At 47.7% G+C, this 24,102-nt stretch overlaps 1 protein-coding gene across 1 annotated transcript in view; it reads right to left on the bottom strand.

The window, feature by feature from the left end:
• The window catches only part of LOC306758956 (xenotropic and polytropic retrovirus receptor 1 homolog), a 69,692-nt gene extending 45,916 nt beyond the window's left edge, over nucleotides 1–23,776 (bottom strand). The window contains exons 1-5 of the mRNA XM_079244409.1: nucleotides 23,365–23,776; nucleotides 13,153–13,204; nucleotides 2,862–2,963; nucleotides 2,005–2,228; nucleotides 547–696 (exon numbers count right to left, since the gene is read on the bottom strand). Of these exons, the coding sequence (XP_079100535.1) occupies nucleotides 547–696; nucleotides 2,005–2,228; nucleotides 2,862–2,963; nucleotides 13,153–13,204; nucleotides 23,365–23,433 (597 nt within the window). The 5' untranslated portion in view covers nucleotides 23,434–23,776. The remainder of the gene's footprint in view (nucleotides 1–546; nucleotides 697–2,004; nucleotides 2,229–2,861; nucleotides 2,964–13,152; nucleotides 13,205–23,364) is intronic.
• Nucleotides 23,777–24,102: the final 326 nt, after the last annotated feature.

The following is a 24,102-nucleotide window of genomic DNA, read 5'->3' as shown; positions in this document are numbered from 1 at the left end:
ACAAACTAGGAAGGCGTGTGTGTTCTGGGTTTCTACAGTCAGGACCAGAATCAGATCAATACTTTGTAATCTGACGTATGATGAGTGAAGCCGGTTAATAAAAGCAACTGGATAAGAGGAGGTTTTGGACTTTTATCATTTTAATCAAACATGTTGGACGCTAACCAGCGCCTGTTTTAATTCTGTGTATCTTATTTTAATCTACAACTTCATCATCAATCCCAGATTTAAATTGATTTTCTATTTTTTATTGCCTGTAACACGATGAGCTGTTTGACTAGTTTCTTTTACCTCCTCTGACCCGACGTCGCACGTCTGTCTTTCTGCACCATGAGGCTGAAGTCTGCGTAACCAGTAGCTGTTGTGCACCAACGCGGACGCCAACACTGCCGGGTTTTAAGTCTTTGGTGGGTAAAACTTCATGCTAATGTTGAGGATTCTTCTCACATAAACTTTTCTCAGCAAACTTTCTGTGTGATTTAAAACGCTAGAACTGAATGAATGTCTCCCTTCTTATTTGGGGTTTTTTGGAAAGTGTGTGTCTACCTCGGTCTCAGAGATGAGCTGGGTGATCTTCTTGCATGTGTAAAACGGAGCCACTTCAACGTGGGCCAACCTCCATTCGGCCCCCCTCGATGTTTCCAAAATCTTATCATGTTTCTTCAGGATCTTCCTGAAACCTGTGAAGTTCAGGTTCTGCAGCGGGGCACAGAGACAAGGACAAACTAACAAAACGCATCGATTATAGGATGAAAATCTGCAAACCACTCATCACACAGGTTTGAGAAATCCAAAGAAAAAACAGATCAAAACATGCAGTTTGATGGGAAAATGGTGAGACGACTAGTAAAGATGACACATGGGGTTTCTGAAAAGTGCAAAAATACTGCAGAATTTTTCCCAAAGAGACGAATGGAATGAGTGAAAAATCAAGCCAAAAACAACATTTGAACTTTGAACAGGTCGCAGATGATAAAAGCTTTTGTTTCTCAAAGTGTAATTTAACATCGTTTTTGTTCTGATACCATAGCAGTTTAAACTTTAATAAATTTCAGAAATGCTCCAGATGGATGATGCCAATAATTGTACCCTTTAAACATTTTCAGCAAATTTTCAAACAAACTTTTTTCATGGACGCAGTTTCAGTGGTACATGAACATTCAATACATCAAAACGTAGGCATTTTTCTCCTCTTTCACCTAATGTTGTTTTCATCATGCTAAGCCTCACGGTTCTCTGTTGAAGTGTTTGAGAGTGCAGAGTGCATCCATTGCTGACTCATTGACTTCCATTCATTTGTGACTTAGATTTTTCTGCTGAGGAGAGGGTTTGTTTTTTTCTGAGGAGGTGGGGGATGTTTTTCAATTGCCACAAAAACTACATACCGGACAGCAAAGTCCTGAAAATGACATCTGTGTGTTCAGCAAGCCCGTCTGCTGTTTTTTAAAACAACTTATTGTTTGGAGCAGTGACCATTTGTTCCTCCGAGCCTGAAATCTGAGTCTCTGTAACTTTATCTGAGTGTATCTGTGGGAAAAGAGCAACGGTTAGGCTCAGAAGGCACCATCGCTATGGCAACGTTAATGATCAGAAGACGCTGTCACTATGGCAACATTAATGATCTGGCTCAGAAGACGCTGTTGCTATGGCAACGTTAATGATCAGGTTCACAAGACGCCGTCGCTATGGCAACAATGATCCGGCTCAGAAGACGCTGTTGCTATGGCAACGTTAATGATCTGGCTCAGAAGACGCCATCGCTATGGCAACGTTAATGACTCAGTTGTGTGTGTCGTACTGGAACCTCGCGCGCACACCTCGATATCACGCTGTGAGGACATGATCCACATGATCCCATATAAATATGGAAGAAACGAGTCTTTTTTTGTTTCTGCTCTAGAAAACCTTAAATCTGTTAAGCAGTCTGTGAAGCTCCATCAGTCTGCGTTTCAGACGTTAATCCCACGTCTGCCCACCTGAAACTAGAACTTCTCGGAGCGATACCTGATAGTTCTGCAGCAGGATGAGGTTGAGGTAAAACTCTGAGTAGGCCAGCTGCAGGTCCTTGATGTTCCTGTGTTTGCATCTCTCCTGCTGCGACAGGGCGAACACCGTCTTCCTCCTCCTCAGACCTCGCCCGTTGCCCGAGCTCTCCCTCTGGGCGTCCAGAGACGACTGCAGCTCATTCTGCAGGGTGGCGAACCGCCGCTGGGCCTCCGCCAGCTTTTCTGGAAGGACGCCATAAGAAAGACGGTGAAAACAGTCTCGTCGTCGTACATGATGTTTTTTATTTGGAATGAATTATTCAGAATGAAATGATTCAGAGTGACAGAGAGCGGGGAAACAGTCGGTCCAAACAGAGGTTCACATGGAAAAACAAGTTTAACTGTCTTTATTCATTCAGCTAAAGAGCCAGGGAACGGGAAGCATTCTGATTGGGTGTTACATATTTACATCTACTGGACGAAAACAAACTCCAGCACAATTTTCACTTTTTATGCTCTTCTCCATCCAGTTCTTTCATCATTTCCATTTCTTCGAAGCTTCTGTTAACCTAGACGTCTCAACTGGAGTCCGATGCTAGTTGCTTCGGCCATCCTGGGTTATGTGTTGGTCAGCATGGAATATGGCGGCAGAACAACTGGAGGAGCATGCTCAGAATGGAGTTAATTTAAATGAACGGAGCAGATTATTCTACTGGACTTAAAAACCGAATAAACCAGAAACAAACGGTTTATGTTGAATTCAGAAAGGCCATTTTCAGTGGGAATAAAGTCATTGTTAATCTTTTTAAAGAAGATTTCATCTTTATTCTGAATAAAACTCGTGAAAATGCAAGCTGTCTTCTGTTGATGGATTACCAGAGTAGAAGGTATTGATTTTGGCCAGCTCCTTTTCACACGTCTGGAAGAACGTCTCCTCAAACCTGGCGTAGTACCGCTTGACCGTATCTTCATCTGTGACTGCAAAAAGAGACCAAACAGGTCATTTTTATAAGTGAAATGAAAGTCAGGAAAGTTTCAGGTTTTGCAGAGCAGATGAATCCAGGAAAAAACCCTGTTGTGTCCCATCAACAACCAGCAGGGGGAGCTGCAGGACTCCAGTTCTGCACAACCTGCTGCTGGTGGCAGGAAAACGCAGAGAAGCTGTGCGATCCCCCCCGCATACACAAATGAGACTAAATTATTGTTTAACATTCCCCTGAAAGAGAAGAAAGAGTCAGGATAACTCTGTTACTGCCTTGCAAACAATGGCAAGGCTGCTTGTAAAAGAGAGAATTTGATTTGCAGCATCTGGCCGGTAAAATAAAGGTTTAATAATTCATATTCACGACAAAGCACACGTGGAGACTGAAGCAATGAATGTGATTTAAATCAACATTTCCATCTCTAGCAGGGAATTTTGCCTTCCAACTAAAGACGAACAACCTTTTAATCAACCCAGAAGTCTTCCAGATCTTCTTTAGAGGCCGATATAAGAGGCAAACGCAGAGATATTTATCCTGTCTTTAGCAGACGTTTATGATTTATTCAATCTCATTTATTCTGCGTATTGTTTTTGATGAGTTATGAAAACATTTGTGGATTCGGACACATTTCACCTGATGATGGAAGCTGTGGATTGGGAAGCGTACATCATGTCTGGGAGACAAGACAAGTTTTGTGTTTGTTGAACAATACCAAGGTTTACATGGAGAAATATTTCCTCGATCAGACTGAGTTCTATCAGATGTTCCTGCTGAGATGTTGACATGGAAGCTCAGCAAGCAGATGCAATCAGCTGTTTTGTACATGAGGACAGATTTAACGCCATGGTGGCACGTTTGACAAGCAGTTTCTACGTCTCCAGAAAAAGCTGTTTTTTTAAGTTACACCCTTTGCCTATTGGAAGACTTGATAGTCCTGAACTCTTTCCGCCCAAACCTCCCACGTGGTTCTAGCATGAAACATCCACCACAAACCACCAGAACAAGCGGAGATTTGATTATTTGTGCCTGCTGATCAGATCCTTAAAATGATGTTAAAGCTGTGCTGCTGTCAGGTTGTGTTTTTATATTAATTTAGTTTTTACTGTTCAGCACTTTGACCTGTCTCAGTATGGTGAATAAATAAAAACGTTGATAAGCCTCATATAAAAAAAAACTCAAGATGATTCAGACTAGAAACAACTGAAATTATCTACATCAGGATTGTTACACTTAGTCAGATTTAATGAAATAATAAAAGTTAAAAGGCTTTAGAGAAGTGAGAAATATTTGAGAGGAAGAAGTGAAACAAACAAGTTCTATATGAAGCCTTAAAACTCACTACTTTATCACCTTACTCCTGATTACCTAATTCCTGGATCCAAACGCTGATCCGGATCAAAACCAAAATCAGTCCTTCCTTTTCTCACATTTCCAGTGACTCCTGAAAATTTCATGAAAATCCGTCCATAACTTTTTTAGTCATCTTGAACACAAACAAACAGATTAACAGCGGTAAAAACATCACCTCCTTATTGGAGGTAATGAAGACATTTTATGGTAGAGTGTTGGTCAGGTTTCTGAAACACTGATTATACTGATATAGCTGGAAGCGATCCAGCTGCAACATCCAGCCTCCAGCTTCCAGCTGCAGCCTCCAGCTTCCAGCTGCAGCCTCCAGCTTCCAGCTTCCAGCTGCAGCCTCCAGCTTCTAGCTGCAACATCCAGCCTCCAGCTGCAACATCCAGCCTCCAGCTTCCAGCTGCAACATCCAGCTGCAACATCCAGCCTCCAGCTGCAGCCTCCAGCCTCAAGCTGCAACATCCAGCTTCCAGCTGCAGCCTCCAGCTTCCAGCTGCAACATCCAGCTTCCAGCTGCAGCCTCCAGCTTCCAGCTGCAACATCCAGCTTCCAGCTGCAACATCCAGCTTCCAGCTGCAACATCCAGCTTCCAGCTTCCAGCTGCAGCCTCCAGCTTCCAGCTTCCAGCTGCAGCCTCCAGCTTCCAGCTGCAGCCTCCAGCTTCCAGCTGCAGCCTCCAGCTTCCAGCTGCAACATCCAGCCTCCAGCTTCCAGCTGCAACATCCAGCCTCCAGCTTCCAGCTGCAGCCTCCAGCCTCAAGCTGCAGCCTCCAGCTGCAACATCCAGCCTCCAGCTTCCAGATGAAACATCCAGCCTCCAGCTTCCAGATGAAACATCCAGCTTCCAGCTTCCAGCTGCAACATCCAGCCTCCAGCTGCAGCCTCCAGCTTCCAGCTGCAACATCCAGCTTCCAGCTGCAGCCTCCAGCTTCCAGCTGCAACATCCAGCTTCCAGCTTCCAGCTGCAGCCTCCAGCTTCCAGCTGCAGCCTCCAGCTTCCAGCTGCAACATCCAGCCTCCAGCTGCAACATCCAGCTGCAACATCCAGTTGCAACATCCAGCCTCCAGCTTCCAGCTGCAGCCTCCAGCCTCCAGCTGCAGCCTCCAGCTTCCAGCTGCAACATCCAGCCTCCAGCTTCCAGCTGCAACATCCAGCTGCAACATCCAGCCTCCAGCTTCCAGCTGCAGCCTCCAGCTTCCAGCTTCCAGCTGCAGCCTCCAGCTTCCAGCTGCAGCCTCCAGCTTCCAGCTTCCAGCTGCAGCCTCCAGCTTCCAGCTGCAGCCTCCAGCCTCCAGCTGCAGCCTCCAGCTTCCAGCTGCAACATCCAGCCTCCAGCTTCCAGCTGCAACATCCAGCCTCCAGCTTCCAGCTGCAACATCCAGCTGCAACATCCAGCCTCCAGCTTCCAGCTGCAGCCTCCAGCCTCCAGCTGCAGCCTCCAGCTTCCAGCTGCAACATCCAGCCTCCAGCTTCCAGCTGCAGAATCCAGCTGCAACATCCAGCTTCCAGCTGCAGCATCCAGCTGCAACATCCAGCTTCCAGCTGCAACATCCAGCTGCAGCATCCAGCTGCAACATCCAGCTTCCAGCTGCAGAATCCAGCTGCAACATCCAGCTTCCAGCTGCAACATCCAGCTGCAACATCCAGCTTCCAGCTGCAACATCCAGCTTCCAGCTGCAGAATCCAGCTGCAACATCCAGCTTCCAGCTGCAGAATCCAGCTGCAACATCCAGTTGCAACATCCAGCCTCCAGCTGCAGAATCCAGCTGCAACATCCAGCTTCCAGCTGCAGCATCCAGCTGCAGAATCCAGCTGCAACTTCCAGCTGCAACATCCAGCTTCCAGCTGCAGAATCCAGCTGCAACATCCAGCTTCCAGCTGCAACATCCAGCTTCCAGCTGCAGCATCCAGCTGCAACATCCAGCTTCCAGCTGCAGAATCCAGCTGCAACATCCAGCTTCCAGCTGCAACATCCAGCTTCCAGCTGCAGAATCCAGCTGCAACATCCAGCTTCCAGCTGCAGCATCCAGCTGCAGAATCCAGCTTCCAGCTGCAGCATCCAGCTTCCAGCTGCAGAATCCAGCTGCAGAATCCAGCTGCAACATCCAGCTTCCAGCTGCAGCATCCAGCTTCCAGCTGCAGCATCCAGCTGCAGAATCCAGCTTCCAGCTGCAGCATCCAGCTTCCAGCTGCAGAATCCAGCTGCAGAATCCAGCTGCAACATCCAGCTTCCAGCTGCAGCATCCAGCTTCCAGCTGCAGAATCCAGCTGCAGAATCCAGCTGCAACATCCAGCTTCCAGCTGCAACATCCAGAGTCCAGCTGCAGCATCCAGCTGCAACATCCAGCTGCAACATCCAGCTTCCAGCTGCAGAATCCAGCTGCAACATCCAGCTTCCAGCTGCAACATCCAGCTTCCAGCTGCAGCATCCAGCTGCAACATCCAGCTTCCAGCTGCAACATCCAGCTTCCAGCTGCAACATCCAGCTTCCAGCTGCAGCATCCAGCTGCAGAATCCAGCTGCAACATCCAGCTTCCAGCTGCAACATCCAGCTTCCAGCTGCAGAATCCAGCTGCAACATCCAGCTTCCAGCTGCAGCATCCAGCTGCAGAATCCAGCTGCAACATCCAGCTTCCAGCTGCAGAATCCAGCTGCAACATCCAGCTTCCAGCTGCAACATCCAGCTGCAGCATCCAGCTTCCAGCTGCAGAATCCAGCTGCAACATCCAGCTTCCAGCTGCAGGCAGAGCAGGAGGTGATCGCCTCTGCTGCGGGACCAGACTGAAGCCACAACACAGTCGGCTTTACATGTTCATGTCTGGTGATGAAGAGTGTGGACGGACACATGGAAAAAGCTCAAATTACTGGAGCTTTTAGGTAAATTACTTAAACAGATAACAGAAATAGAGTTAAAATGGGTTTTTTTTTATCTGTTTTGGCTGGGGAAGGTTATGGTTGTTTTGTTTTACCGTTTTGAATAGAGCCTGAATTTACAGAATTAATGTCTGTCTATTATTAGATTTATTCATCCACCAAGTCATATTTCAATTTTAAAAAAGTTGCTTTGTAGGTAAAATATTGTAGTTGTTGCTATTATAAACCTTCTGGACGACAGATAAATTCCTGAAAAACCTCTGTAGATCATCTAAAACGTAGCACATCCATCACAGAGCTGCACAGCGTTTCTGATGGTGGAAGACATGGACATCAGCTGGAGCTGATGGAGGCTTAAGGGTTCATTAAAAAACAAACAAAACACAAATTACTCTGTCAGTGATAAATGAGGATCAAGGGGCAGATGGGCAGAATTTACTGACTAAAACAAACATTCAGCCAGAGGGCCAGAAGCTGCGTTTGAACCAGCTTGATCCGGACTTTTATAGCCTCAGATCAAAACAGAGCAACTGCAAAAACATGATGATCAGTCAAAAATGTCAAGACAGAGTTTGTCTTGTCAGAGTGGAATGTAAGGAAAGCTTACACAGTCATTTTACAGTAGAAAGAGCTGTTCACATTGTGGACACAGGTCTGAACAGGTCACTTTCCTCAGTGATCATACAGAACCAGAGGACAGAACCGAAACAGAGAGGAAAACCGGATGAGGTTGAATGTTTACTGCCAGTTCTTCTCAATATGCAGAGTACTGCTGAGCAGAAACATCAACACAGAGTGTCATAACTCTGCTGAACAGACGTCACAACAGGAAGACAGCGTCTCCTGTCTCATAACACAGCTGTCAGGAAGGACAACTGTCCCTGGTTTAACCTGAAACGGTCCTGGACCTGGGCTTCTTCCAACAGGATGTCACATCATGACTGTCTCAGTGTCCCTGGACTGTTTCTGACAACGTCTCCATGGAGTGCTGCTGCAGGCGTCTCCCTACATCACATCACCATGAGAATCTCCCGTTCCACCTCATCAGCATGAGAATCTCCCGTTCCACCTCATCACCATGAGAATCTCCCGTTCCACCTCATCACCATGAGAATCTCCCGTTCCACCTCATCACCATGAGAATCTCCCGTTCCACCTCATCACCATGAGAATCTCCCGTTCCACCTCATCACCATGAGAATCTCCCGTTCCACCACATCACCATGAGAACCTCCCGTTTCACCTCATCACCATGAGAATCTCCCGTTCCACCTCACCACCATGAGAATCTCCCGTTCCACCTCATCACCATGAGAATCTCCCGTTCCACCTCATCACCATGAGAATCTCCCGTTCCACCTCATCAGCATGAGAATCTCCCGTTCCACCTCATCAGCATGAGAATCTCCCGTTTCACCTCATCACCATGAGAATCTCCCGTTCCACCTCATCACCATGAGAATCTCCCGTTCCACCTCATCAGCATGAGAATCTCCCGTTCCACCTCATCACCATGAGAATCTCCCGTTCCACCTCATCACCATGAGAATCTCCCATTCCACCTCATCAGCATGAGAATCTCCCGTTCCACCACATCACCATGAGAATCTCCCGTTCCACCTCATCACCATGAGAATCTCCCGTTCCACCTCATCAGCATGAGAATCTCCCGTTCCACCTCACCACCATGAGAATCTCCCGTTCCACCTCATCACCATGAGAATCTCCCGTTCCACCTCACCACCATGAGAATCTCCCGTTCCACCTCATCACCATGAGAATCTCCCGTTCCACCTCATCACCATGAGAATCTCCCGTTCCACCTCATCAGCATGAGAATCTCCCGTTCCACCTCATCAGCATGAGAATCTCCCGTTTCACCTCATCACCATGAGAATCTCCCGTTCCACCTCATCACCATGAGAATCTCCCGTTCCACCTCATCAGCATGAGAATCTCCCGTTCCACCTCATCACCATGAGAATCTCCCGTTCCACCTCATCACCATGAGAATCTCCCATTCCACCTCATCAGCATGAGAATCTCCCGTTCCACCTCATCAGCATGAGAATCTCCCGTTCCACCTCATCACCATGAGAATCTCCCGTTCCACCACATCACCATGAGAACCTCCCGTTTCACCTCATCACCATGAGAATCTCCCGTTCCACCTCATCACCATGAGAATCTCCCGTTCCACCACATCACCATGAGAACCTCCCGTTTCACCTCACCACCATGAGAATCTCCCGTTCCACCTCATCACCATGAGAATCTCCCGTTCCACCTCATCACCATGAGAATCTCCCGTTCCACCTCACCACCATGAGAATCTCCCGTTCCACCTCATCACCATGAGAATCTCCCGTTCCACCTCATCACCATGAGAATCTCCCGTTCCACCTCATCAGCATGAGAATCTCCCGTTCCACCTCATCAGCATGAGAATCTCCCGTTCCACCTCATCACCATGAGAATCTCCCGTTCCACCTCATCATGAGAATCTCCCGTTCCACCTCATCATGAGAATCTCCCGTTCCACCTCATCACCATGAGAATCTCCCGTTCCACCTCATCACCATGAGACTCTCCCGTTCCACCACATCACCATGAGAATCTCCCGTTCCACCTCATCACCATGAGAATCTCCCGTTCCACCTCATCACCATGAGAATCTCCCGTTCCACCTCATCAGCATGAGAATCTCCCGTTCCACCTCATCATGATGAGAATCTCCCGTTCCACCTCATCATGAGAATCTCCCGTTCCACCTCATCACCATGAGAATCTCCCGTTCCACCTCATCACCATGAGAATCTCCCGTTCCACCTCATCACCATGAGAATCTCCCGTTCCACCTCATCACCATGAGAATCTCCCGTTCCACCTCATCATGAGAATCTCCCTTAATTCAGACTGCTGGTGTTTTTCTTCGGGAGGGGGATGATGATAGAGGATTCCAGGCAGGGTGGGACGAAGGCCTGGCCCAGGGACTGGTTAAATATCTTAGTACAGAGCCCCCCCCCCCCCCCCCCCCCCCCCAAACTCTTCCACCACAAGAGTGCTGCTGCTGTGGGCTTTCGGATGTGGGGGGGTCAGATCCAGTGGTGGAACATCAAAACGAGTAGAGAAGCTGTTTAGATCCTCTGGTAAAGGGAGAGGCTGCAGGGTCTGTAACTGGGTATGTGCTGGATCCCCCACCACACCTGCGGGAGCGTCTTCTTGAGGCTGTCTTCTGTTATGGAGACTCAGACCAGTTTCTCCATCTGCATCCTGATCCAGACAACTGCTGCTCGCTGGATGTTTTCTCTTCTTCAGACCTTCTCTGGGAACCCTGGAGATGCCAACAACCATGAATCCCCTTTCTTCCTCACCGTGATGCTTTGAACTTGCCTACATGTTGCCATGTGATTGGCTGATGGGGTGTGTACAACTGACTAGTTATTTGAGGTTCTGCATTAATGTTTTCCATGTCTGACATGGAAAAAGACTCAAAGTTGGAGGTTATGCTTCTGTGTCAAACAGTCAGTTCTGCAAGTTTTACACCCTACTGGGACAGATGCAGGTGAAAACATCCAGAACCTGAGGATGCTGTTCCACCACCAACCAGATACCAGTCCAGGCAGCTGGTTCTGAGTCACACTGAGTCATTCACTGGGCTGCTTTTAGAAAAGACGCCTAAATAAGCTAAACTTAAGCATCCTGACTCCTTCCTTGTCTCACAAACAGCCACCAGTCAGACAGTAGTAATCTCCTGATCCCTTTATGGCCTTATTCTGCTCTTTTCCACCTCTGTCTCAGCTCATCTCATCATGATTATTATCATTATCATCATTATGACATGTCTCTCACCAACAGCCTATACTTTACATTTCATAATGGCTGCTTTTTTACTTCTATTTTTTAGCAGCACCTTCTGTCTGAAGCTCCATCAGCGCCGAGGCTGAGGAGAAAGAAGATCCAACCAAAGCTAATTATGCTAAACACACATACATATGTATGTAAAATATATATATATATATATATATATATATATACATATACATATATATATATATATATATATATATATATATATATATATATATATTTGTATATCTATATATGGTTGCCTGGCAACTTGGTAAAGTCATAATTCTTCCGGTTTATGGCCATAACACAGTTTAATAAAAATCACCTGCAAATTGCAACTGTACTTTGTTGAAAGTACATTTTATTTAATAAAAAAACTGTAAAGAAAAAGCAGCTTTTGTCTGCGCTATGAACGCTAATCTGCTGATAAGAAGACTGATGTCTTTAATTACCCAATAACACCCTTGTCTATAAAAGCATGAGATAACATTATGTGAGACAAGAAGAATTTATTGTTTTCATTCTATTTTATTTATTCAATCTATGAAGAGAGTATATATCATATTATCTTCTGTATCTTTCTGTAAGGACTTCTGATTAAGCCTGTGCAAGATGTTGTAATAAAGTTTATTTAGGTACATTTGCTTTATAATATTAATCTGTTTGGCCATGAAGCCGAAGCTGCTGCCATGGCCTCCACATAAAGACTGAAGTTAAAACACAGAGAAATGGGGACAGTCAGAAAGGACCTAACGTTTCGTACAGTGTAGGTTTACAATACTTCCTCCTTTGCAGTGTTTCAGTGCCAGAAATCAGTTGAATAAAACAGGAAGTTTTGGGGATGAGTGAAGGCTTCCAGGCCAAGGAGGGGAGTAAAAGATCACTCGTGGAAATATTCTAAAAGTAGAGATAATAAAACAAGATGTCTGACAGCATCAGACAAGTGGATTCATTCATTAGTCAGAAGGTAGTCATAGACGGTGGGTGTGGATATGCATATGTATGTTTCTCTCTCTCTCTTCATTGGGCCTTGTCCACACGTAGCCGGCTTTTTAAGAACAGAATATTTCCCCCCTGAGGCCAGTAAAAGAAAATGAGTCCACATTACTTTGATTTACAAATAGGAATCCACCAGAAGTCTGCGTTGTGTTGTTGGTGAAAGTTTAACGATGCTGACTGATCATAAAACACGGCGGCTGTGCCAGTTCCTCAGAACTTCTTCATGTTTTACATATTATAAAAGTATAGGTGCATGAACAAGACCCTCGGTTACATAAGCAAAGATCACACATGTGATGGCATTTTCTGTCGCAGAAGTCACGTTTAAAAACTTAAAACCAGGTTATATGTGTCCACATGTGGACGAGCAGACAGTTTTCACACATCTTGACTTTGTTTTTTAAACCCATAGTTTTTGATGCATAAATCTGCGTTTTGGTCTGGATGACAGGCCAGATTGGAGGAAAATACCTTCATTTTCTGAGATTCCTGCTACGTGAGGACAAGGCCTTTATCTCTCTATGAGGTGTTTCTCTCCTTTCTCTTTTCGGTTCTCTTTCTGCCCCTCTTCTATTATTATATCTACATTATCTCACAAAAGTGAGTACACCCCTTCCATTTCTTCAAATATTTTATTATATCTGTTCATGGGACGACACTACAGACATGATGCTTTGATACAGTAGTCAGTGTAGAGCTTGTATAACAGTCTGAATTCACTGTCCCCTCACAATAACTCAACACATAGCCATTAATGTCTAAACTGCAGGCAACAAAAGTGAGTACACCCTAAGGTCTGTTCACTCATTTACTTCATTTCCTCACATATACTGATGTTTGTTAAAACCACCACACAAAACTCTGTCCAGCTCTTCAAATGTTTGTCCTTTTGTCATGAACATAAATGCAGAACTATCTGCAGGTAAAGAACCGTCCTGACAGGACCACTGTCCGCTGCAGGACGTCTGCATCATCCTGTGGTTTACCACACTGGGAATAATAATTCCAGTCTATGAAGGACTTCCTGGATTTTTATATTAATCCTTCAGTTCCTGAAAACTGCTGAAACCTTGACCTTCAAAGCCACAAATGTTGTTACCTTCGATAGACGGCGCCTGGTCCTGAGCAGCATACAGCATCTCTTTAAAAGTCTGAAAAACAACAACAAACAATATTTTAATGCTGAGCATTTGATTGTGTGTTGTTTCAGAAAGTCAACAGCAGGTCTTATCCTCTCATCTGTATCAGGAGTAACTGGTGATGCCGAATCAGCAGGGAACCATACAATGTCAAACCTTTCATATATATACATGTATATGTATGCTGTATATATATATGTATGTATGTGTGTGTGTATGCATATTACACAGTATCAGGACATAGGAACGGCTAGGACACTGCACAGGACCCTGAAGCTCCCAGGACTCTGGTAGAGGACCTGAGCCCCGCAGGAGGAGATCGGAGGGTGGGTGTGGGAGCAGTTTTTGCTGTGTGAGCGTTCATGTAAACTGTGGCCAGACCTGGAGCATTAAAACTAATTTTTTCTGTCAGAAACTCCAGGCGGAACAGGTCCAGCAGCTTCTCAGTGTCCTTCATGCTGGGAGTCAGTAAATCTGCAGAGTATGTGCAGCTGGCAAGGACCCGGTCAGCGCTGTGGGGGTGGGAGGGGCGTAGCGTTCCAGTCGGAAGGACAATAGGAATGTCTGTTCTACACTGCTGCTCCAGGGACAGTGGACTGGTTGGTCAGTGTTTCAGAGCCAGCTTAGCAGACTACAATGGTCTCAGTGTGCAGCAGTGAAGCTGCTACAGGACTCCTTCAGCCTGTAGATTTAGTAGAAGCTATTCTACTCATCAGATGCAGATTCTGTCTTCATTCTCCGTCTGAAAGACACCGCAGGCAGTCAGGCAGCGCAGACACCGCTCCGGTTAAGGTCTTACACGAGTCCAGGAAGCGGAAACATTTCAGTCCTGGTTCTACTGGATCCCAGTCCTGCATTTGGTTGAGTCTGAGTCCCATTTCTAAGACATGAAAACACATGACAGGCTGGAACTGGTAAAACTAAATTGACACCGTTATTGATGTTACTTATTGATCTGGTTCTTTATCAAACCCCGTATTGATTCTCGACCCAGTTTTCCAGAAAGAAGCCTGAAATGTAGCTGTACTGCTGTTGGGGGACAAACAAACCACTCAACAGTAACAGGAGCTAAACTAGACAACAAGCTAATTCTAGCCAAAGCTACATTAACACGTGAATAAAAAAGGATTGGTTTTATTTACACTTCCGTGGTCGCTAACATTGCACATTGTACATAAATATCATACATGATTTGGGTAATTTTAAACCGGTTCTCAGTTGCCAGGTCAGTCATCATCCCATCCCTGCATTGCAGCAGGTATGACGGGCACAGCCATCGTTTGTGTTTGCACTTATTTGTAGGCTTTAATAGTTTGTTTAACCTGTTTGGTGACAACAGACCTGGTTTTAATGAGCGTTTAGCTGAAATTCTGGACTTTCAGTACAAATGAACGCCAAGTCCAAGAAGATAAAATCAGTACTGTGATAAAACGCTCCTTTCTGCAACACATAAATGCAGCAGTTTGGATTAAACGTGTCAACTCCTGCATGATCTGAAGTGGTGGATCAGCAGCAGAGCCTGAGCTGAGAAACCATGTTGTTCTCTCAGCTTTGCCTCATGTCCGAAGGGATGGACTGTGTGGATGATCTCCGTCTCTACCGGGCTGGACAGCAGCTGCTGGATCATTTTTACGGTTTTATGTTCATATACGTTCTATTGTCCATTTTAATTATAAAATTAGTTTTCCACTGATCCCAGCATCAAGCATGTGGTGATAAATAAAACTTTCCACTTTAACCAGACCGTGGTCCTCTTTAACCAGACCGTGGTCCTCTTTAACCAGACCGTGGTCCTCTTTAACCAGACCGTGGTCCTGTTTAACCAGACCGTGGACCTCTTTAACCAGACCGTGGTCCTCTTTAACCAGACCGTTGTCCTCTTTAACCAGACCGTTGTCCTCTTTAACCAGACCGTGGTCCTGTTTAACCAGACCGTGGTCCTCTTTAACCAGACCGTGGTCCTCTTTAACCAGACCGTGGTCCTCTTTAACCAGACCGTTGTCCTCTTTAACCAGACCGTTGTCCTCTTTAACCAGACCGTGGTCCTGTTTAACCAGACCGTGGACCTCTTTAACCAGACCGTGGTCCTCTTTAACCAGACCGTTGTCCTCTTTAACCAGACCGTGGTCCTGTTTAACCAGACCGTGGTCCTCTTTAACCAGACCGTGGTCCTCTTTAACCAGACCGTTGTCCTCTTTAACCAGACCGTGGTCCTCTTTAACCAGACCGTGGACCTCTTTAACCAGACCGTGGACCTCTTTAACCAGACCGTGGTCCTGTTTAACCAGACCGTGGTCCTCTTTAACCAGACCGTGGTCCTGTTTAACCAGACCGTGGTCCTGTTTAACCAGACCGTGGTCCTCTTTAACCAGACCGTGGTCCTCTTTAACCAGACCGTGGTCCTCCTCTTTAACCAGACCGTGGACCTCTTTAACCAGACCGTGGACCTCTTTAACCAGACCGTGGTCCTGTTTAACCAGACCGTGGACCTCTTTAACCAGACCGTGGTCCTGTTTAACCAGACCGTGGACCTCTTTAACCAGACCGTGGTCCTCTTTAACCAGACCGTGGTCCTGTTTAACCAGACCGTGGTCCTGTTTAACCAGACCGTGGTCCTCTTTAACCAGACCGTGGTCCTCTTTAACCAGACCGTGGACCTCTTTAACCAGACCGTGGACCTCTTTAACCAGACCGTGGTCCTGTTTAACCAGACCGTGGTCCTGTTTAACCAGACCGTGGTCCTCTTTAACCAGACCGTGGTCCTCTTTAACCAGACCGTGGACCTCTTTAACCAGACCGTGGTCCTGTTTAACCAGACCGTAGTCCTCTTTAACCAGACCGTGGACCTCTTTAACCAGACCGTGGACCTCTTTAACCAGACCGTGGACCTCTTTAACCAGACCGTGGACCTCTTTAACCAGACCGTGGTCCACTTTGGGGTTTACTGCCCTCTAGAGCCCTGGCATGTGCACTTCATCATTTCTGCGACTTTGTGTTTCCCTGAACAGATAGTTGTTCTGCTGTAAACGCTTCTTTTTTCCAGGCAAAGGAAAACGTTTGGAAATGTGACGCAGACGGAGCCTTAAGTTCACGGTGGTCAAGGTTTGCTCTTCAGGTCTTTTCAAAGGGAACACCTTGGTAATACGAGGTGGTGGTCCAGCAGATAGAGGTCATAATAAAGGCATAACGTGAAGTCAAGGTGCAGGGCTGACCCGGTCGGTTTGGTAGTAGCTGAGTGTAACAGGAGCTTTGGATCTTCTACCGGGATCAGAGCTGGGATTTGGTCTCCGATTGGGTCTGTGTAAGTTTGTTCTGTTGGTGTGTTTCCATCAGCCCTGATGAGCGAGCGCTCTGTCCAGCACGACGTTCTGCTGATATTAGCACTAAAGAATCCAGATCCAGTGGTTCCCACACTCAGACCCACAGTGTTTTCAGCGGGCTGATCAGCATTTGCTTAGGGTCAAGTTTCCAAAACAAAACTCACAGCTCAACAGCTTATCCTCCCAGATTAGCCTACTTCTGTCCTTTTCCCTCCACTCTCGCTCTCCTCCACCTCTCCTGCCGAGCATTTCATCTGCCTCCGCCGCCTGGATGCAGACACACAGTTATCTCTGCAGCCAGGCAGCTTCTCCACCTCTCTCCTCCACATCTCAGACTCTCCCTCTGTGGTTGTATCAGCTCAACCATCTCCGTCTCGGTCTCCTAAACTCTTTCATCCAGCCCCTGTCCTCTTTCTCAGTCCAGCTCCTTCTCCCCAACCTCCGCCCACAAGTAGACAAACACTTCATGTCTTGACACAAAACTGTCAGAAGGATTATGAGTCATAACTGGATTATGTCTGCATTTGTGTCCTCTGGGAGCCTAAGATCTCCGGCTTCTCTCTCATTCCTCCTGCAGCTCATGCAGAAAGGGAATTATGGAGAAGGACCCAGAGGAAAGTTGTGTCTGACCATGACTACGAGGACGATGCAGTAAAACCTCCACTAGAAATGACCTATAAGTCAGTTCTGATACGACCGAAAGTCGGTAAATCACTTTATAAATGTGTTCATGAATGAAAAATGTTTTATTTATCCCAGACAGATATAATCATCTTATCGTATTTATAGTGATCATGTTTTATTATTATGTCATGAAATTATATCACATCATCGTATGAAGAGGACGAAGAGGAGTATTGTGCAGTTCTTTTCTGCTGCTATCAGCTGGGAGTGAACAGATCCAGTCTCCGGGACTGCTTCAGAGAAGGTCGGGTGACATTGTGGTCTGGGTTTAGCACCATCCTCCTGAGGTTCTTGGCTCAGAGCCCCAAAGCCAGAGAAGGTCTCCAAGGAGAGTCCAGGCAGCAGATGGTGTAAACGTGGCTCGTATTGTTCTGAAACCTTCTGGGTCTAAGCAAAACGTACGACTTATTTTCCATCATATGTGACAATATTTCATGCAGAAAGAGATTAAAGGTGTAGTTTGGGATACACAGGAGCAGTGTGAGGAATGCAGTTCCACTGTCTCTTTAACATGTGATGTGACCTCCTAAAACCAGTCAGGTTATGGTAAATACCAGTCAGCTGTCTTGTCTTTTTTATTCCCACATGTAAGATTTTTACTTTCTTTCTCTGTCACAGACTTTCCAAAAACATTCTCATTTACAAAATAGTATTAAGATAAAAATGAAATATTTGCTGGTCTGCCTGTTTTTGTTTTTATATGAAAACTACAAGAAGAATCTGAATTTTTAATCCCAATCAGCATCCAGACGTGACGTCTCCACGCAGACGTGACGTTTCCACGCAGACGTGACGTCTCCACGCAGACGTGACGTCTCCACGCAGACGTGACGTCTCCACGCAGACGTGACGTTTCCACGCAGACGTGACGTTTCCACGCAGACGGGATGTCTCCACAAGCGAGCGAGAGGCAGGTACATCCTGGACAGCTCACCAGTCCATCGCAGGGCCAACACACAGAGACAAACAACCACTCACACTCACTCAGAGGGACAATTTAGAGTAACTGTTCAACATGCATGTCTTTGGATGGTGGGAGGAAGCCGGAGTACCCGGAGAGAACCCACGTATAGACGGGGAAAACATGCAAACTCCACACAGAAAGGCCACTGTTCGATCCTCCCCAGCTGCCAAATTATGAGGCTAAAACAATGTAAAATTAATATATCAATAGATAATATTCACTTTTTCCTCATTTCCACGTCTTCCTGCTACTATCTACCTGCTCTCCTCACTGCAGCACCTCCACCTCAGCTGCATCCCAAACGTCTTCTTGGCTTTATTCCAGCCATAGAGGATCATTATTTTCCTGCTTTTCTCGTCACTTGTTGATCTTTGGCTGCTCCTGATTGGACGTTACCGTCAGTTTAAGCTCTCTGATTGGTGGAAAGTCTGACAGGAAGTGTCTTCATCATCATGTCCAGGTGAAAATAGAGGTCTCTTAGCAATGTTGCACGTTGAAGAAACGTTGAGGAAAATGTATTTATGGACACACTGAGAGAAATGTTGCGCTCAAAGCTGCATTAGAAGCTCTGTAAACTCTAAAGACCGAGTTACAACACAGTGAAGTGATGAAGCCGGGGAGTCGCTGAGGCTTTGACGACGTAGCCTGCCTGCAGACAAACTGGATTGACCCTTATTTTGCCGTCAGCTTTTCGGCTCCTCAGCACCCGAAACTTGCTGCCATCAGCAAAGCCACTTCCCATGAAGTCAGCCCGCTGCTGCTTCACCGTGCAACTAAGAATTCCTGCTAACTACGCAGACACACAACAAAAAGCTCAGAATGGGGAAAAGAAGCCAACAACAAACTACGTCACTCTGACATGCTGCGAACGGAAAGCCTGATGAAAACACCCAAACCTGACTCGACAGATCTTTAACTGGCATTAACTGTGGTTACAGTGGACACACAGAGGCTCAACCCATGTTTAATAAAGGAAAACCATCAGGATTCAGACTGGTATCTCATCTGTTCACAGACGGGGTTACATCTTCCTCCCATACAGCTTTTACTACCTCAGCTTATTGGTTACTTCACATTTTATTTTGCAACAATTTCCAAATGGATTAGAAATTAATTAAATACTGATGCAGTAGGTTTGGACCAATCAGATTAAAGAAGATATTTCTGCTGCTATGATTCTGAGTACATCAGAAATGTACTATCAATGGAAATGTCCTTGCTTATTTGTAATGTGTCTTGTCCATCGATCAACAGAACGGTGGTCGATCTGCTGCGAACATATTTAGTTTCCATCACGGGTATAAAGTTTCCCTTAACGAAATATTCTGTATTCATTTATCCCAACTGATGTACTAATGCAGACACAACAATCCAGTAAAAAAGAGAGAAAGCAGATGAGCTGCTGCCACGCCTGGATAGAAAACAAAGCAGACAATCATCAGGAGCAGCTGAAGAACACGAACTGAGACAAACCCAAACAGGAAGACGGAAACACGACTGCAGGACAGCGCATGAACCGTACAATAAACGTGCTGCTGTACGACCGTCTGCACAGCAGCAAACCTCCATCATGGATTCATTTCATTTACTTTTTATAGGATTTTATCCGGTTTAGTTTTTCCCACTCAGAGTCAGCTGAGCTCCAGAGATGGCCAACAGGCATTTCTATTTCTGCACTTCCTGTCTGATTGTCACGCTGGGAATTTCCATGCAATGAATAAACAGATGTAAGAGCAAAGTGTACGTATCTGCTGTTCCTCTGCCAGGAATGGAATGGACGTCACGTCTCCGGGCGGACGTCACGTCTCCGGGCGGACGTCACGTCTCCGGGCTGACGTCACGTCTCCGGGCGGACGTCACGTCTCCGGGCGGACGTCACGTCTCCGGCCGGACGTCACGTCTCCGGCCGGACGTCACGTCTCCGGGCGGACGTCACGTCTCCGGGCGGACGTCACGTCTCCGGCCGGACGTCACGTCTCCGGGCGGACGTCACGTCTCCGGCCGGACGTCACGTCTCCGGCCGGACGTCACGTCTCCGGCCGGACGTCACGTCTCCGGCCGCGGGCGGACGTCACGTCTCCGGCCGCGGGCGGACGTCACGTCTCCGGGCGGACGTCACGTCTCCGGGCGGACGTCACGTCTCCGGGCTGACGTCACGTCTCCGAGCGGACGTCACGTCTCCGGCCGGACGTCACGTCTCCGAGCGGACGTCACGTCTCCGGGCGGACGTCACGTCTCCGGGCGGACGTCACGTCTCCGAGCGGACGGACGTCACGTCTCCGGCCGCGGGCGGACGTCACGTCTCCGGCCGCGGGCGGACGTCACGTCTCCGGGCGGACGTCACGTCTCCGGGCGGACGTCACGTCTCCGGCCGGACGTCACGTCTCCGGGCGGACGTCACGTCTCCGGGCGGACGTCACGTCTCCGGGCTGACGTCACGTCTCCCGCCGGACGTCACGTCTCCCGCCGGACGTCACGTCTCCCGCCGGACGTCACGTCTCCGGGCTGACGTCACGTCTCCGGCCGGACGTCACGTCTCCGGCCGGACGTCACGTCTCCGGCCGGACGTCACGTCTCCGGCCGGACGTCACGTCTCCGGGCTGACGTCACGTCTCCGGGCTGACGTCACGTCTCCAGCCGGACGTCACGTCTCCAGCCGGACGTCACGTCTCCGAGCGGACTACACGTCTCCGGCCGGACGTCACGTCTCCGGCCGGACGTCACGTCTCCGGCCGGACGTCACGTCTCCGGCCGGACGTCACGTCTCCGGCCGGACGTCACGTCTCCGAGCGGACGTCACGTCTCCGGCCGGACGTCACGTCTCCGAGCGGACGTCACGTCTCCGGGCTGACGTCACGTCTCCGGCCGGACGTCACGTCTCCGGCCGGACGTCACGTCTCCGGGCGGACGTCACGTCTCCGGGCGGACGTCACGTCTCCGGGCTGACGTCACGTCTCCGGCCGGACGTCACGTCTCCGGCCGGACGTCACGTCTCCGGCCGGACGTCACGTCTCCGGCCGGACGTCACGTCTCCGGCCGGACGTCACGTCTCCGGCCGGACGTCACGTCTCCGAGCGGACGTCACGTCTCCGGGCGGACGTCACGTCTCCAGCCGGACGTCACGTCTCCAGCCGGACGTCACGTCTCCGGGCGGACGTCACGTCTCCGGGCGGACGTCACGTCTCCGGGCTGACGTCACGTCTCCGGGCTGACGTCACGTCTCCGGGCTGACGTCACGTCTCCGGCCGGACGTCACGTCTCCGGGCTGACGTCACGTCTCCGAGCGGACGTCACGTCTCCGAGCGGACGTCACGTCTCCGGGCGGACGTCACGTCTCCGAGCGGACGTCACGTCTCCGAGCGGACGTCACGTCTTCTTTTCCAGTTATTTCTGCTTCCATTAACCTGCTGTCCTCCCTAGAGCACCTCAGCTGTCTCTGAAACGTCTTCTTGGCTTGATTCCCGCCATCCAGGACCTGATCTTTCTGCTTTTTGCTCGCTACTTCTGGTGGAGTTGTAAAGGTTAAAGAGATCTACTTCAGTAAATAACGGCGAGCGTCAAACAAAAGAGCGGAAAATAAAAACAGAGAACCTGACTGCTTCCATAAAACGCTGTGAAGACGGTTCTGCATCTTCCTTTGTTTCTGAATGTGTCCTGCAGCGTGTCAAACACAGCCAGAAGACAAACGTGGCAAGCGTTTCCAGCCACGGACCGGCCCGACAGCCTCACTGCTTTAAGGCGGGCAAAGGTCCAGACCTGCAGCTGGGGAGAACAACAACTCCCATCTGGTCCGAGTCCAAACCCAGCAGCCGCGTGAAAACCCGACTCCCTGTGAAGCCTCTGGGAAAATAAGCTTCAGCTCTACAACTGGGAAGAGAGTTCAGGTTAGAGCGGGCTGAACCGCCGGAGAGAAGGACAAAGTTTTACTCTGCTTTGTCCTGTTTTGGTCCAGATCTCAGTCCAGAAACCATGAAGAAGAAAACAGAACAGTTCAGTCAGACAGAAATAAAACCCATTTTCATGGTTTTATCCTATAAACCAGAATCTTTCTGGTGTTTGAAATCTGAAAAATAAGGACAAAATCAATCCAAATTTGCAACAAACCCCTTCTGACCTTTTATTTCATTTTACTTAGCTCATTTATTTCATCCATTTGTTTTTATTTACTGTTATTTATGTATGCATTTTATGATTTATTTATTTTTCCAGCCCTTTTAGTCATTTCTTCTTCATTTTATGGAAAAAAAAAACCTTAAGGAATTAAATGCTACACTGTCCTTTTATAAGTACTTTATTTTTACTATAACATAACTGTTTTTAAAAGGGTTTATTCCTGCAAAAGATGCTGAAATCCTCTGAATTCCAATGTGATTATTGAATATTTCCACGTGAAAAACACACAGCCTGCCGTTTTACCCATCTTCCAGTGATCAGTTTCAGCCTTCTGGACGAGCAGAGTAACTCCTGCAACTCAACCACATCACAACCAATACACACCGGGTTGTATTATTAGATTAGTTTCATGCAGCAGCTTTAAAGATTTTTATAGATAATTTATAGATTTAGTGAGTTGTAATAACTGTATGTTAGCATCAGGGGGTTTTGCATGCTGCCATTACTGGAGCAGAACACACCCATGCAAACTGCATCAGCCCTGTGTTCATTTATGGTTCTTTAAATAAGAGGTCGTGAGATTAAGAGCAGCATGAGGATCATTAATGGAGCAAAGGTTGCATGTTGAGCTGTCAGCATCTCCTTATCCAGGCTGATGTTTAGACAGCAGCTTGCTCAGCTGTCTGAGGGCAGACAGAGGGGTCAACGAGCAGAAAGATAAAACAATTCAATAAACGCTAAGTCAGCCTCGAAGCTTCTGTCTCCTGAACAGATTAAATGAGAAAAAACAGATTACATGAGGAAAACATGGTGAACATTTCAGCTGGTGACGCTGTGAATCAGAAACCTGCAGAGCAGCAAAGAAAACAACTAGCTGGACGTAGCTAGCTCAGCTGCTGCTCCATCAGCCATAAATTCAGCCCAACCTCCCTCAGTTTAGAATTTATAACCATTAAAAGACATTAATTAGACAGACATGAACAACAGCGCTGAAATAAAGTGGCATGACAAGAGCCTGAATCCCGTGACTGTGTGGAAAAGCAGCCTGCTACCTGATTAGCATGCTACTGGTTAGCATGGAGCTAGCTCACCTCATACTGGATGTACTGCTTCCTCCACTCCGGCGTGATGTGGGCTGAAAGATGCTCCGTGAATTTCATCTTGGCAGTTCGGTGTTTGTTCTCCTCTAAACAGAACCGGACCGGTTCGGCTGGGCCGTTTATGATCCAGTCTCATCCGCAGATGACAGTCTGGGGGACAAGCAGACAACCAGACGCTGTCTTTACGTCAACCACACGACGTCTCCATTTCATCACGTCGCCATTCAAGTTCTGTCTCTCAGACCAAACTGCGGCGTCAACGTCTCTGTCAGAGTCCGCTGTTTGGTCCACAGGTCGGGCTGTTGTCCAGCGCTACCTCTCTCTCTCTGTGTTGTTTGTCTACCTCTCTCTCTCTCTCTCTCTCTCTCTCTCACTCTCTGTGTTGTTTCTCTCTCTCTCTCTCTCTCTCTCTCTCACTCTCTGTGTTGTTTCTCTCTCTCTCTCTCTCTCTCTCTCACTCTCTGTGTTGTTTCTCTCTCTCTCTCTCTCTCTCTGTCTCCCTACCTCTCTCTCTCTGTTGTTTGTTTACCTCTCTCTCTCTCTCTGTCTGTCTCGCTACCTCTCTCTCCCTATCGCTCTGTTGTTTATCTCTCTCACTCTCTCTCTCTCTCTCTCTCTCTCTCTCACTCTCTCTCTCTTGTTTGTCGACCTCTCTCCCACCAACTCCGGGATACGGAGCAAACGGTACTGGCCGACTTGGAGCGGCACTGGCCGACTTGGAGCGGTACT

Source organism: Telmatherina bonti, assembly GCF_933228915.1.
Source record: "Telmatherina bonti genome assembly, chromosome: 7".
In the NCBI taxonomy this organism is placed as follows: Eukaryota; Metazoa; Chordata; class Actinopteri; order Atheriniformes; family Telmatherinidae; genus Telmatherina; species Telmatherina bonti.
Note: the sequence above shows the minus strand (reverse complement) of the source record. Positions and strands in the feature narration are given on the sequence as shown.